Here is a 16,205-nt window from a genome sequence, read left to right as displayed (position 1 = left end):
ATTTACTTCAAACTGAGACTGAAATGAATAAAACATGTAACGCAATTTAAGTAGGCTTCCGTCTAACCGCTGTATTTCACCCGTTTCAAATTTAACTGTGTGTGAAAAAGAGGGGAAAATACCCAGGAGAAATCTTTCGCAAAGCATAAAATATTTCTTTATAAAATACATTTTTTTTTTTAAACCCAACAGGTTAGCTTAAACATTTCCTTCAGGAAGGCAGTCCTGCCCGGGCCAATTTTCCGCTGCGGCCCTCAGAGACGGCATGTGTGTTAAAGATTATTTTTGCGAGTTGCCTCTCTGCGGTAATGACTTTACGCTGATATAGAGGAGCTGTATATAAGCACTGTCGTCTCCAGGAAACTGCTGGACGCAATCAGACAGATGTAATAAAAGTTATGCCCAGGTATGTGAATTTGTTCTTCAAATGAGCAGTAAGTACAAAGGGAATGGCAGAATGCAACTTCTAGTGGTGAGGATGAAGAGGAACAGCCCTCCTTTTCCACGTGTCTGTACCTACATGCAGCCAGTCCTGGATTCAAGTTGCTATTACTAAGAACAGGATTGGTTTGTCTGTACTGGGTTATATGTGTGAAACTTGATTCTGGGTTACAGGTAATAAAACACAAAAACATGCTCATGAATACATAATTTCTCTTAAAAGATCTAACTAGCATCTTACACGACGCATGAATGCGTAAATTGGTTAATCTCTCCTCCTGTCAAACACCACACAGCCATCTGTCACACACGGAGACGAAACGTTGGTTCTAGGCTCGCGGGAGAACCTGTGAGGGTCTCAGATTAAACGTGACAGATCCCACTTACCCCTAGAAAATCCTGGAAAAAGCGCTTCATCTCCAGGATACGTGGAAAAAGTCTTTTCTGATAAAATTTACAGGCTGTGCAGTGCATGGTACAACAACGCAAGGGTTTTGTAGGTTGCTGTGAAGGAAGAGAACTAGTATAGTGTCACGTAAACAGTAATAAAAAATACAACCTTCATTACTATCACCAGTGTTTACAAGCAAACACTGGTGATAAATATGTTGTATATTGCACAACTTTCCATAGGGTGCAGGGCGGGGACTCGGTAAGGGTGGGGTGCCAGCAGACACTTACATCCAATCTAGCATTTTGATTCACTGCACAGGATCCAAGTCCTTAGAATTTGAACACATCATAACCTTATTACATATATTTAAATTTCCTCCCAGACTGGTGATTAGCGCCAAAACATGTACTGTATACTATATCATAGATTACACTATATTTTATAACTTCTGGTACAACATTTTTTTCAGATGTCACATGATGCCCCTCCGTTTCCAATATGAAATACGATGAGAGTAGCCAGGTGTGTGCTAAATTTCAGAACTACAGAAGAAAATATAATTGCATAGTATTCCTGCTGACCACACCTTTAATCTAACCATTTAAAGCCTCAAAGAGAACCAAAAAAAATGATTGGGTTAAATGGCAAAAATAAACCTGGAATAAATAAAGTGGGGAAGCGAGGGGGAAGTCCATGTCACATTATATATCTTGCATGTCATTATGGTGTGCCTGTGACCAGCATCTGGCTTTCCCCGCTACGTTTACCCCCGCAGAGGTGGAATTTGAATTGGTTTGCTCAGTAATCCCCCGAACCCGCGCATTGCACCGCGGTCCCGGGCCAGCGTTGCGTTTGTGCCTCTAAGTCATACAGCAACGAGGACACATTCCTTTACGTGTGCTGTTACCAAATAGCACGTAGAAATGTGACCCAGATGGCCTGCCTGTTCACGACGCCACGACTGAGTTGGGAAGGAGGCAGCGGGCCACCCACAGAACACAAACAGGGAGAACCATGTGTGCAACGGTGAATAAAGTAAACTGCTAAACATTTTTATTAGATACAGTTTCACCAGCCTTGTGGACCCCCTGCAAGTGGACACTGGGAAAATAGACAGTCAGCTGAGAAACACAGCGGATTAAAAACGCGGAAACTTTTGTGATTAAGTAAAACACATGAATAATGATCAAGTAGCTACTAACTAACTAATTTACTGGGAACCCTGTCTGTTTAATCTAATCTTGTCATCTCTGTCACTTTAATAGCTTCGACTGTTGCCAGAGAGACCTTTTGTACTGACCTCAGAACAGCCGATTAAAGAACTGATTAAAGAAGCGATAAAATCGAACCAAATCGCATCAGCGATCTCCGTGGTATTCAGTAATCTACTTTACTTTGTATATTTTGCTTTTACCAAAATCCATCTGTACTCGTCTTTAACCTGTAATGTAAACGTATAAATTCAAACGTTTCTACACGTCATCTTAACAAGAGAAATGGTGGCCTGCCGGTGGTCTGGTTTCTCCATTAGGACGGCGTGCCCCCGGTGCGAGAAGTGAAATGTCAGCAGCACTTAGCGAGCCGCCCCGAACAGAGGCCAGCGTCCCGGGGACGGCGTGCGGTGGAACAGCAGAACAGCAGACGACTACGGCGCTGCGGCGAACGCCAGAACAGAAAGCGCTCTGTTCCGCCACCGCTTCACCCATTAACGCTTAACGCAATAGCTTAACGCCATTTCATTTAGCCGGACAAAGGCCCGTAGTCAAAGTTCTCTGGCAAAAAAAAACACAAACACTCCCGGCGGACTTTCACGAGATGGTTTACAGCTGGGCCTACGAGGGGGCCGAGCGGGATTTAGGGCGCCCCTGACTCGCCCCAGCCTGTATTTCAACAAGGCGGCGCTCCCGGGGGTGCGGCCCGGCGTATTAATCTGCCCTCAGTGTGGCAACTGTTTCCCGCCGCTTTCATGTGGCCCGCCGGCTCTTTACGGCGAGAGACCCGGACACTTTGCGCAGAATTCCAGAAAATAGGAGGCCATTCATGGAGGGGAAGGAGCCGGCCGGCGCTGTGCCGGGCCCTGCGATATTAAAACAGTCGATCGGATTGTGGGGTGCAAGGAGTAAATCGCTCGGGGCAACAGGCCGCAGGAATGCAAATCATCCCTGTTCGGTTAGCAGGTGGCCTTGGCTATTCATTGAACGTCAGCGCTCTTTTTTCTTCCCACGTAACATCTGGCCCGGCCGGCCGCTGGTTTTAATTAAGTGAAATACAGTCACTCAATGTTCCGACATGCCAGGAGAAAAAAAAAACGCACTATAAAAATGACAGGGTGGGTTATCTGGGTACATATCCTGTGTTTGGAGTAGGTTGGCGGGCTGGTGTGTGTGTGTGTGTGTGTGTGAAGGGGGGGGGGGGGGGGGGATTTGTGTAAATAAAAATGAATCTTTAACACTTAATGGAAATGAAATGAACATTATTCCATAAATCCATAAATTGTGCACATTATTGCCCTTTGCACGGCATTTAATGAGCTCAAAAATCACAAAGGGACCTTATAGCTTGTCAATAATAATTGCTGCATTCTGCTTGGCATTTTATTTCATGTGTATTGTTCCTTTCTCATAAAAAAAAAACGACTATTGTTATTTTAGCATTGTTTATTGGATTGTACAAGACCGCAGCAGCGTTAATTGTTTTATCAGACTTGCCCGGAATTCTGATTCTGATTCCGATCCCGATTTTGAGGGATAAATGCCACGTCACGCTGTTGTTTGAAGCCATAAAGTAAGTTTGAGTCACTCAGTCTTGTATGCTTTGTAAATGCTCTGAAAGGGACCGAAGGGTTAATAATTTGCCCGGACATTTGTTTGGAGTTGAGGACTGGAATGACAACTATGCTAAATGACAACATGTCTCCAGAATGAAAAGCAATGTTCTCACCAACACTGGCGGAGCTCTTAGTCCAAACCTCAAGTTTCCTTAGGGCTACATGGTTAAGGTTTAAAGTACCCTGAATGTGATGGTATTTTGGGGGGTTAAATGTATTCAGTATGGACACTCCACATGATGCATGTGCACTTCCCACGATGTCTGTGTCTTACGTTCTGATTAAACATAATATCTTGCTTATTTATAATGCTAATTTTTACTAGCTGTATTTTATTTTCTCCATTATTCGAGTCTATTTCATTCTACAACTAGGTTTGGATCAGGATGCATTTCACTGTGTGTTGTACTGTATAACCATGCATGTGACAAATAAAAACCTTAAATCTCGAATGAGGTTGATGTAGTGGTCCATCACGGAACTTCCGTGCCAAAAGCTAATAAAGAAATTGTGCTAATTGGTATTTATATTCTTACACTTTGTGAAAAAATTATTTGTCAAAACAATAAAAATAAGATTTCAAAGATTCCTTTTGGTGCTGCAAGGACACAATGTTGATTTTTTAGTTTCGATTTGCAAGTCTATGAATCCTCACCATCTGAAGAGACGTGGATTTGAACACTCTCAGGTTCTGTTTGCCTTTGCTCACTGCCTCTCAGCACTAGACTGATGTGCACAACACGCCGCCTGAGGGGTACAGATGTCCGCCTGGGTGGACGTGTGTTTGGGTCACGTTTCTCAAACATTTACAAATCGTGGTGGCGCTTCAACACAGCATAAAGCTTTCAGAGTGCTAATTTATGAAGACACCCTACATTTGGGAGTCTGGAAGGTTTACAGCTGGAGATATGCGGCGGTTTTAACCCCTTAAGCCTGGTTCCCCACAGAAAAAGGAGTTCAGGCTATTCAGGGCAGTGGCCTAGCAGGTAAGGAAACAAGCCCACCAAGGGGCCATTGAGCAAGGTACCGTCCCCACACACTGCTCCCGGGGCGCCCATCATGGGTAAACCGATGGCTCCATATGCTGTGCGGTGGTGTGTCACATGTGACAACTGATCATTTTCAGAGCAATTGGAAGCATGTTGAAGAAACAACAGCACCACATTGTCCATTCCACCATGCATCATTCATCGAAAATTATTTATTGTTGCATGGCTCAAATTTTTTTTTTTGCTGAAAATTATTAGAATTATTTCTACCAGGCATGAACTGCAGTATTCTTGTGATATTTCATTTCAGGCTGAAGTAAAATCCACAGATTGGTATGTACTGGTACATACACTGATCAGCCACAACATTACAACCACTAGATAACTATAGTGTCGTTTCCCGTTATGTTGCCAAGACCTGACCTATCAAGCCATGGACTTCATAACACCTGTGAAGGTGTACTGTTTCTGGCAGCAGATCCTGTAAAACCTGTAAGATGTGAGGTGGGCCTTCCGCGGATTTTGTTGATTTCCGGCCCATCTAACAGACGTTCAATCAAGATTGAGATCTGGGGAATTTGCAGGCAAAACTTCTTTGTCGTTTTCTTCAAACCATTCCTGAACAGCTATAGTGCCGTGGCAGGGTGTGTTATCCTGCTGAACAGGCCCACTGCCATCAGGGAATTCCATAATGGGTTGTTGGTGGTCTGCAACAATATTTAAAGTAGATATGAAGAAGTAAACTGTTTTTCTCATGTAAAAAAAGAGACCACAACAAAATAATTTTAAAACTTTTCCTGCTTTAATGTGACCGATAACACCTTTAACCTGAACAATTCAACTGAAAATCAAACAAATCTGTCAGGCAAAAAAAATAAAAATAATAACAATAATTTTTATATATATATATATATATATATATATATATATATATATATATATATATATATATATATATATATATATATATATATATATATATATATATATATATATATATATATATATATATATATATATATATATATATATATATATATATATATATAAAAAATCATTAAATGGTTTTGACAGGGGTGTGTACACCTATTATATCAACTGTAGAAGTATTTCCATTTCCATCACGCTGACGTCACCTTCTTCCCTCAGGTTATCGTTCTGTCACCTCTAAAAGAACCAGGCCAGCGTCTTCCAAAGCTCCGTATCCATAACCACTTCATCTGTATCACTTTCACAGATATATTAAAAAAGTAACGTCAAATATTGATTTACCGGAACAGTTTATTGCAGAATTTAAGGAGAGAGAGAGAAACCAAAATTCTCCACAGCTCCATTATCAACAGTGTTTCTGAACTTTCACTTTTTTTAAAAACAGATAAATGTACTTTTTTTTTAATAGAACAAGGCTGCATGTGATAAAATATGATCTAATGGCTAATACTGTTAATCTATGTACTGTGGCATAATTAAGGTACATTACATAACTAGAATTCCCAATGTTGCGGACAAACTTTTACTCAGGCTTTGTCCATTTTATTAAGGTTTATTTTCACTCTGTAAACTAAACATTATAAAAATACAACTATTTAATAAAAAAATACATATTGAATACCAGTTTTTACAACCTCTCTTTGGGACAGTATTCAACTGACTATATAACAACTAGACAAATGTATTTAAAAGATGTATTTACCCAGGCCGCCTTTAAAGAAGGGCTTCGCTTATTCAATTACCGAGTGTCAGAGAGGAGGGCATAAAATATTGAAAGGAATGAAAAGCGCCCTTTATTGCCACAGGAGGGACAAAGTGGGGGGTCAGCTGGGGAGCACGGCTGACAAAACGAGAAGTGATGCGCCAGTTAGGTCCCGCCGTAGGGTTAGGACCAGCAATAAAAGCAGCAATCACCAAAAAAACCTTTTAAATGGGGAGGGAAATAAATAAAGCACATTTTAATGACATAATATACATAATACTGTACATCGTACCACAATCTACGTCAAAAGAGCGTTGCTCTGGCAACATCGCACAACAGCGCGTGTCAGTGGCATCCACACGACCGGACCACCATGTTCCGGTATTTCTTCAGGATGACGTTGGAGCTGTCGTCGAAGTACAGCACGGAAATGGCGTTCAGCTTCGTTGGTGCACAGCAGGGCTTTGGCACGTTCTCCGGGAACATCAGGTGGACCTGCGAACGCGCAACGAAGGAGAACAGAAAATTCACAATTTTGCCTGAATGTCGAATCCATGACTCTAGTCAAAAAGCTCTTGGCCGTCTTCTTTGGTGGCCACTCACCAAGGTTTGCACAATGGCGTGGTTGGTGGCATTCATGTGCGCGTTCAGCGGAAAGGCGCACTCCCCGTCGCAGTAAAAAGCCGCGTAGCCTTCCGGCGCAATAATCCAGTCCTTTGAAAGGAGAACCATCGCTTCATCATTCACTCCCAAGGTTGTAGGAGAAATTCGGAGAAGAATTTGCCCGGCCTTACCTGCCATCCAAGGTCTCGGAAGCTGACGTACAGCTCGTGCTTCTTGCAGGCTTGCTTTTGGTCACTGGTGTTTAGATCTTATCATGAATAATGAAGAGAAGAACAAAATGCAGATGACACGCAAGACAAGACCATTCAGCGTTTACTGCGATGGCTAAAATACTTATTGATATTCCACTGTTGAGTGAATTTCCGACATTTTGGATAAGGAACAAGGAGTCACCTCATTCCGCACTACAAAGGCTTGGCTTTTGTTGTGTGGGCATTAAACCGTCCTTCTGATTTTCCGATTTAAAAAGAACCAAATGTACCCAAAAAAAAAGGCCCAGCATGGAGGGAAATTCAACAGAAACAGCTTTAAAGTGGAGTGAATCACGGCTGTTTACAAAATTCCGCCTTCAGATGTGAATCCCAATGCTTTGTTCAGATGACATTTTAATAAGTGGCAAGTGATGAAAAGATATTCGCAAACAATGCAAAGCATCCAAGGGCATTTTTTTTTTATCATTTGTTGCTTAAAGCAAACATCTTGTCAGTATATGCGCCTCTTCCCAACAGAAATTCTTTTATTTACATGGTGAATGGCTGGCCTACCTCCATTTTTAGGAGCCGGTGACGTCTTCGGTTGACCTTTGGTTTTGTTCCTGTTGTTATTCTTCTTCTTTCCACCAGCGGCCCTCACGGAACGAAGCAGGACCTCGCTGGCTTTGAAAAAAGCCACGAGAAACGGCTGCTTGGACTGCGGGCCGTTCCTGCCGACGATGCCGGCCGACTTCATGTTGACGCTTCGGCCTGCGCAGGGAAAAGGGGAATTTCGTTCCAATTTTTTTTTCAAATTTGCAGATAGTATAAGATAAAGCTGCTAAGATCAGGTCGGTACACCACATACTTCATCGTTCTATAAACCTACATATCGTATACACCATACACCGTCGTATTTGCAAGAGATTATAACATGACGACAATCTGTAATTATTGAGATGAGATTATCTTCAGAAATCTCCAAAAATTCTATCGTGTAAGCGAGAGAGAGAGAAAAAAAAAAAAGATCCACTGACCTAAAGAAAATATACCCAAGCTGCTATTACATCTCAGGCCGAGGAGCAAGATTTACTTAACGTGACTGTGTGGGCTGAGCAGTTCTGTAATATTTCCTCTTAAAAACAGAACGCACCGATTTAGAAGCGCCCGCTGTTATGTTGTTGCAGGCAATAAATCAGCTGCTATCGGCGAGGAGTTTCTTTCCTTTCTTCCCCCCTCTTAATTCTTCTTTTTCCCACGAGACGCCTTTTTTTTTTTTTTGTGGCACAGAACCCCTTTTACACTCAAATGAAAGGGTTCTTACGCAGGAACGCAAATAGAACCCGGGCTAAAAAGAATCTGGAACTTATCTGATGCAGGGAGTTTTCCCCTCACACTCATGTTAAGGCCGGAGAGAAATGATTTGATGTTTGATGCCGGCCACGTATCCATCTCAACTCTCAAAAAGTTCAAAAGACGTGTGGGTCAGCGTGTAGCTTTAATTCTAGAGGAGAACCAAGACTCCTTATGAAAACAGAAGTTGGAAAAAGTAAAAGATGACAACACATTCCGAGGAGGCTCGGTACATAACCGGTCTCATGTGGCGTCTTGGGACCACAGAGAATATTTTAAAGCAATTTTTGATGAAGGTCCAAAAAAAAAGGGAATGAATCTCTGACTCATTATGTCCTGTCTGCACACGTAAAGCACCCACCTCCTCAAAGAGAAGCAGTATGGGTAAAAACCGCACTGTGGGAAACATGTTGTGCTCATTTCCCCCTCATGCCCAACCAAGAAATGGCTCCTCTTCAGTCATTATGCAGAAAGCAAAAATAATGGCCCCTGTCATGAGGAGCGGCCTCAGATATAATGCACAAACGTCTCGCCCTCAGCTTGCATGCAACTGCTAAACAGAGAAATCCCACCAGGGGAAATGTGGGAAACGTGAGAAACGCTCCACAGAGAGTTCGGCTTGGCCAAAAGAATAATGGCACTTATGCCATTGCCTGCCATAACCCTGCTGATTCTGTATTGGTTACTGTGCAGATTTTTCTCGTCCATACCATCCAATGTCTCTATGCAGAGCTGAAGGCCCATGTTCTGCTGCGGGTTTAGAACCCAGTGGTTGCTGGTGGCCGTGATGTCAAAGACGAGCCATCCGCCGTCTGAGGCTCGGACCTTTCTGGAATCCAGCAGGAACGTCTCAGAGTCCCTGCGAACGACGACAAATGAAGGTAGCAGTGAGCTTGTTTCAACGTGCGACAGTCACTGGCTTGTTAATGTGATCATTTGTACCTTTTATTCTCCCTATACACATGCACAATGAGATTAAAAGCAAGTCCTCTAGTGTAGACATATATGTTGGACACAACACAAGATAAAGTGAATAAAGTTCTGCAGCGCTGTATACATTTTTATTGCACATTAATGAGTTGTTGCCCCTGTCACGGTGGCTGGACATGGCGAGGAAACGGGGGTTTAATACACAGGATGAACATGAAACTCCAGTCCGGCAGGGGCCACTTCGGACCGGAGTTTCATGTTGGTCTTGTGTTAATGTTTCCTGATTGTGTTCACCGGTGTATGATTGCATAAAGCTGCCCTGTTTGTGTCTGTTCGCCGTCAGATCATTGTTTGGTGACGTTTCCCTTGTTTTGTCCGCCATGTGTTGGACGCGTCCTTCTTCCTCGCCATGTCCAGCCATCGTGACATTGTCATATGAGTTGTTAATGATGAACAATGAAAATCATAGATACAGTGTTTTCAGTACCATTAATATTACATATTGCAAAAATATCGACGCTGAGATTGGTGCAGGTCCTTGATGAGGCAGAATGAGAAGTGAATACCCATCATGGAGGGAACGGTGCAGCCAGAGATGTTCTCTGCTGCCTTTACTTCTCTCTGAAGCCTCTCCCTATCTCCAGGTGATGCCATACATCAGCAGGCTGTGAATGGACGAGCAGCAGCAGGTCGGAGTCCAGGTATCAAGGCCGGTGCCGGTCAGATCGGATGCACACACACGACTCAGATATGAAAACCAAGACACAAAAACTTGAACACATGCCGGTTGATGAAACAATGGCCCGGGGTGCCAGGTACGGTTCGGGCCATGACCGCTGTGATGTTGTGACACTGAGAGTGACACTACTCGCCATCGACGTACAGGGGGATGAAGTCATTACTCGACCTCCGGAAGATATCCTTGTTTTTTTGTGTAAGACTATTATGAAATTTCATTCTGTGTATGAACAGAACACGCTTCAACAGATTAAAAATGCTCCATGTGCATGAGTGTAGCACTTGGGTTTACTGCAGCTCCTGGGAGGGGAGCTGAAAACTGGGTGCTGAGCTGCGAAACGCGAAATAACATTTATCAGAAGAAAGCCACAGTAAGGACCAGAGGAGCGAACGTGTGAAGTCTGCAGACTTGGACGGCTCATAAAGGCGAGGGCGGCGGCCTCCGAATAGAAGAGTTCATTGAGAAGGATCTCGCGCCCGGCCCCAGGAGAGCCATATCTACGTTTGAAATCTCACAAGCTCATTTTTTCACCCCCCTTCCCTGCCAAGCGAATACGGGCCCTGCTTCGAGTTTGGCCCCCGTGTTCAAACCACGTCCTAAAAAAAGGAAGATCAGGGGGGCATGAGCCCTGGGGAACTAAGCTGGTGTGATGTGGCCTCGCCTGACACGCAGATATAGTGCCTGAGATAAGAAGTTCCGGGGGCTTCGTGGTTGGCCCATGACTCACGGACGGAAAAGGTTTTTTATCAGCAGGGACCTGGTGAGAATGGATGAGTAGAGGTGAAAAGTGAGGGACAGACGGCTTAATGGATGTGACTCTTGAATCAAATATGCTTTGAAGTTGGGTGGAGGGAGTCATTTGGGACCCAAGTCAATATATATATGAGAGTTAAACATGTATTCAACATTTACGTCCAGTTATAATCATGTGAACTGCCATGCCACTGAATTCAATTGTTATTGGTGGATATTTATTCTGAATTTGTATTTATTCAATTGATATAAACACAGCAACATAGAACTATACGTAGTCAAGTGCTGCAAAAAAAGTGTGCAAAATAAACAAATTGTAATAGCAAAAAGTTTTTTTATGTTGTTATATTAAAGGGTATCAAATAAAATAATATAATATTCAAATCTTACAAAGGCTTAGTTTTACATATAATTAATATCTGAAATGGCAAAAAGTACTTAAATGCACAAACCATACTTAATAATACAAATCACAGATTGTGATTTTTGAATTACTCTGATTTTGATCTCTATCAAAACATTTTCAACAAACAGGTAAATTTGAATTTGTAATGTCATGCAAGTTTATATAAACCTGAATTGAGCGCATGGTCTCATGATCCTTTACTCTATTGCATCCTTATATCTGTAACCATCCGTATGTCTCATAAACTATAATTAATAAACAATAATCAGAACTAGCGCTTTTTTATAAACCATAAAGAAAGACGCATGCCAGTCACAGCTGCGTATGTGCGCATATTTCTTTATTTCAGTCATGCATAAGAAAAAGGAAGGACAGGGTTCTAGTAGCCTGGTGGGCAACACACTCGCCTATGAACCAGAAGAAGCAGGTTCAAACCCCACTTACTACCATGGTGTCCCTGAGCAAGACACTTAACCCTGAGTGTCTCCAGGGGGGGACTGTCCCTGTAACTACTGACTGTAAGTCGCTCTGGATAAGGGCGTCTGGTTAAATGTAAATGTGAGGACAGGTTTTGAGTTGAAGCTGAGATGCGCTGGTAAGGTCGCATGCACGCGGCGTGTCCGTCAGTCGCAGTCGGGAGGTTCGATTGCGTTTGGCAAGCCGACTCGCAGCCGCACATCTGTGATTCAGTAAGAGACCATTATATAGCCCTTTTACGGCGTCCCCGTCATTACGCCGCCTGAGGTGTCTCCTCTGATGTCAGGTGACCCCCATGCAAGTCATGCCTCTCGCAGGAAGCGGGGCGCTTTCCTTTGTTTTGGGGCGTGTGTGTGGGCTGAAAGTGGCGCACTGGACCCTGGAGATTTTCCAGAACTCTCCGGGGGGGGTCGGGATATTTCCATTGTGCCTCCGGTCGTCGGAGCGGCGTGCGGCCTCGGCCCAGGTCGGAGGAGGCCGCGTGCGATGAGACGTCCACTCTCAATATTTACACGGCCGCAAATTACCCCCGTAAAACTTCCTGCAGCGAGCCGCCTAATCGCCGTGAGAGAAGATTCCGGACAGATTCCAGACGCACGCCGGCGTAAACAGGAAGTCCTGTCGTTTTTCCGCATGACCGGCGGCCTGAAGTGTTTTACGCAGCAGGCGCGGTTTTAAAAGGGCCCGAAACGGGCGAATTCATCAAAAGGCCGAATTTCAAACGCGGCCCCACGCCGAACGGACATTTCGTCGGCGTTCCACCAAGTGGTCCGGAGCGGCCCGCATATTCGGTAACTCCGCGTGCCAACAAACAATAACCAGGGGACACCCGAGCCTCCGGTTTCATTTCATGCCGTGAAGGGACGATTCAGAGCCCGTAATCCGCCGAGCGCCCGGCAGAGGAAAGTCCAGGCGTACATACAAGTGAAGTGATTGTCACCGCAGCACAGCGCACGGTGCACACAGTGAAATGTGTCCTCTGCATTGAACCCGTCACCCTGAGTGAGCAGTGGGCATTTTTACATTTACATTTACAGCATTTACCAGACGCCCTTATCCAGAGCGACTTACAATCAGTAGTTACAGGGACAGTCCCCCCCTGGAGCAACTTAGGGTTAAGGGTCTTGCTCAGGGACACAATGGTAGTAAGTGGGATTCGAACCCGGGTCTTCTGGTGGGCAGCCATGACAGGCCCCCTGCGAGCAGTGTGTGGGGACGGAACCTTCATCAAAGGGACCTCAGTGGCACCTCGGCGGTTCGGGATTCGAACCGGCGACCTTCTGATTGCGCGGCCGCTTCCTTAACCGCTTTTATAATGCGGCATAAACGAAGAAAGTACAAGTTACTGAAAATGGGGGACGCAGCGCAGGCCTTACTTGTTTTGGTGCTCCTTGGTGACCTGGTGTATCGTGACCTTCAGGGTGACGTTCTCCAGGCGCGGGTGGCTGTGGTCTTTGTAAATCCGAAACTCGGCCGCGGTGACGGCCTCGCCCTCGGGGATCTGGGTGAGGTCGAAGCGAAACTCCTTGTAGTGTCGCTTCTGGTGGGAGAACTCCTTGTCCCGCTCCACTGCCAATAAAAAAGAGAGAGAGAGTGAGCGAGCGAGCGGGCGCCGCACCTGGCGGGGAGGAGGCGCGTTTCGGAGGCCATTTATCCCGAGCGCTTCCACGTTCCGCGCCGACCTGAACACCGGCGGCCGTCCCCGGACGAGAACGAGCCGACGAAACACGAGACGATTTCAATTAATGCCGCAATTCTTTCACTCTTCAGGCTGGAGAGAAGCTTGTTCGTCCTGTTGTTCTCTTATGACGCGTCATAAGAACAGCACTGCAGGCCTGTTCTTGTATCATGCTAAGTGGGTGACATTAATGGGGACATCGGGACACCTTGGGTGGTAGTGGCCTAGTGGGTAACACACTAGCCTATGAACCAGAAGACCCAGGTTCAAACCCCACTTACTACCATCGTGTCCCTGGATAAGGGCGTCTGGTAAATGCCGTAAATGTAAATGTAAGACCACAGAGTCCTGGGTTCGAGCCCCACTTACTACCATCGTGTCCCTGAGCAGGACACTTAACCCTGAGTGTCTCCAGGGCGGGACTGTCCCTGTAACTACCGACTGTAAGTCGCTCTGGATAAGGGCGTCTGGTGATTGCCGTAAATGTTTCTCTTAGACAAGAAAAGCGGGCGGTAAAGGACTCCAGGCCGCGGCTCGAGCGGTTTATCTACCGCGAAAGCCTGCGGTTACTTAGCACAAGCAGGTCAGAGGTCGGCCAGCCCGAAACAGGCCAAAGCCCCTAATTAGAAGCAGAGGTGTTGCATACGCGGCCTGTCAGGTGAGCGATAGGCGCAGATTAATTGGGGGACGTCCCATGCTGGATGTCCCGTGCTAGACGTCCTGAGCTTGAATAAATGTTTTGCTCGTTTATATTATTCCGTCCGGGCACGTTCAGGCCGCCCCGCTGAAGTAAACCAGGGTCTCCAGCTTTGAAGGGAGCGTCGCTCGCACCTCGCCGCCGTTAAGTGGGAGCAGATGGGAGGTGAAGGATCTCGGCTTTGCCGCCAAGCATCGGGACCCCGGAGGACGATTGTTTCTTTCTCTCAAGGTTGTTCCGGCGGCCCTAATGAAAAGGGACGCGCGCTGCGGCTCCCCTTGATGCAGAGGGGACAAGCAAAAACGTTTTCACCGCAAACGTGGCCATTCACGGCGCACAAAGCTGCTCCTCTTTCTCAGCGCGCTGCCGTGCGGACTGGGGGAGAAAAAGCGGCGTCCCCCGACCTCTTTAACAACGGGAAGTAATTTAGCCAAATTATCCCCGGGTCAGACAGTCATTCGATAAGTTGGTACGAGCTGTCGGGTGAAAGGTCACGGCTACCGGAGAGGCAGCCAGCCAGGCTCCGAATTCTTCTCCGTTCCCCCCTCGTGGAGTCATTTCAGGGCGGCCACTTACAGATAACCTATTGCCAGCTTTTAAAAAGTTACACATAAAACAATGCACGAGTCGCCGTCAGTTTGTGCTGCACGGTTTCAACCGTCAGCCCTGTAATTTGTAGAAAATTCACTCACCAAGACGGAAATAAAATAACGCTTTCGGGGCCCAGAAACAGCATTTAAAAAAAGTCCACCAAACGATATATTTACAGCAGTATTCACCAGACGGCCTTATCCAGAGCGACTGACAGTCAGTAGTTACAGGGACAGTCCCCCCCTGGAGACACTCAGGGGTAAGTGTCTTGCTCAGGGACACGATGGTAGTAAGTGGGGTTTGAACCTGGGTCTTCTGGTTCATAGGCGAGTGGGTTACCCGCTAGGCTACTACCACCCTACTATCTAATATTCTCATGAACATCAATACCATTTAATAACAAAGAGTGTAATTCAAAAATGATCTTTTTATTTAAAAAGGACTTTATATACTTTTGGACGTCACGTTTCTGTTTTAGAATGACATTAACTGGTATAATATATGAATTAAATTGATTTCCATTAACAAGCGCCGTGACGCATTGTCCCTCTCTCCGGGGACGGATGTCCACCTACCCAAGTTGACGAAGCTCATGACCATGTCGGCGTCGTTGAGGAAGTTGGCGTCGTGGGAGGACGCCAGCGGGGGACTCTGGCTGCTCAGGGCGGCGGCGGCGGCGGCGCGGTACCCCTGCGCCACCCCGGCGTACCCGCGGTGCGCGCCGTGGTGCGCCTTGCGCGCCTTCTTCCCCGCGGCGTCGCGCAGCGCGTCCTCCTGCTCCGTGGACATGGCGTTGTACAGGTCCAGCATGAAGAGCGGCGCGGAGGACGCCTGCTTGCCCGGGGAGAAGGGCCTCGGGCGGTGCGGCAGGCCCAGGATGGAGAGGATCTCCCGCTGGATCTCCCGCCGCTCGTGGTTGCGCAGCCTCCGGTAGATGAAGCTGGAGTGGACGTGGTTGTCCCCCAGGCCGCAGTGGACGCCCTGGGGGAAGCCCAGGCAGCTCCACAGGAGTCCGAGCGCGGCCACGGCCGTCCTCATGGTCGCTGCCCACTTCCACGGCGGCCAGGCTGGCGCACCGGCCCGTCCATGTCCTCGGCTTCCAGGGGACTTCGGAAGAAGAAGCCTCCACGGCTGCATCGGGCCACCTGGAGAAGCTCCGGTCAGAGGTCCATCACCCACGCGTGGCGTGGCGATGTGGGCAGAGGGAGCGCGCACCCAGGTGCCGGGTGGGAGCGCAGGAGAAGGTGGACCGCATCCCGGCGCTGGGAGGGGAAAAGTGTCCGTCCCACGCACGGGTTTCGGGGACGAGAGCTGCAGTGAAACGGGAGACACTTGAAATCCGAAACCGGCCGCAATTAGGAGAAGAAGAATTTTTTTTCTTTTTTCTTTTCAGATAAAAGAATCAAAGTTATGCAAAAGCAA

General features: G+C 46.4%; 1 protein-coding gene across 1 annotated transcript; it reads right to left on the bottom strand.

Annotated features, from left to right (window-relative positions):
* Positions 1 to 5,912: 5,912 nt before the first annotated feature.
* Positions 5,913 to 16,088, bottom strand: bmp5 (bone morphogenetic protein 5). Its single transcript, XM_028988069.1, has 7 exons — positions 15,359 to 16,088; positions 13,194 to 13,386; positions 9,223 to 9,371; positions 7,733 to 7,930; positions 7,139 to 7,215; positions 6,948 to 7,058; positions 5,913 to 6,839 (listed from the first exon to the last, which is right to left on the bottom strand). The coding sequence occupies exons 1-7, from the start codon at positions 15,918 to 15,920 to the stop codon at positions 6,690 to 6,692; spliced, it is 1,440 nt and encodes a 479-aa protein (XP_028843902.1). The 5' UTR covers positions 15,921 to 16,088; the 3' UTR covers positions 5,913 to 6,689.
* Between the last annotated feature and the right edge of the window lie 117 nt (positions 16,089 to 16,205).

The sequence above is a fragment of the Denticeps clupeoides genome, chromosome 8 (genome assembly GCF_900700375.1).
Source record: "Denticeps clupeoides chromosome 8, fDenClu1.1, whole genome shotgun sequence".
Lineage (NCBI taxonomy): Eukaryota > Metazoa > Chordata > Actinopteri > Clupeiformes > Denticipitidae > Denticeps > Denticeps clupeoides.
Note: the sequence above shows the minus strand (reverse complement) of the source record. Positions and strands in the feature narration are given on the sequence as shown.

Bases quoted from the DNA above. Each gene is read 5' to 3' on its own strand.
- bmp5 (XM_028988069.1), bottom strand. From the start codon at position 15,920: ATGCAGCCGTGGAGGCTTCTTCTTCCGAAGTCCCCTGGAAGCCGAGGA. The intron at 13,387-15,358 runs GTAGGTGGACAT...TTTTATTGGCAG, and splicing joins CATGAGCTTCGTCAACTTGG to TGGAGCGGGACAAGGAGTTC. The intron at 7,059-7,138 runs GTAAGGCCGGGC...CTCCTTTCAAAG, and splicing joins TCCGAGACCTTGGATGGCAG to GACTGGATTATTGCGCCGGA.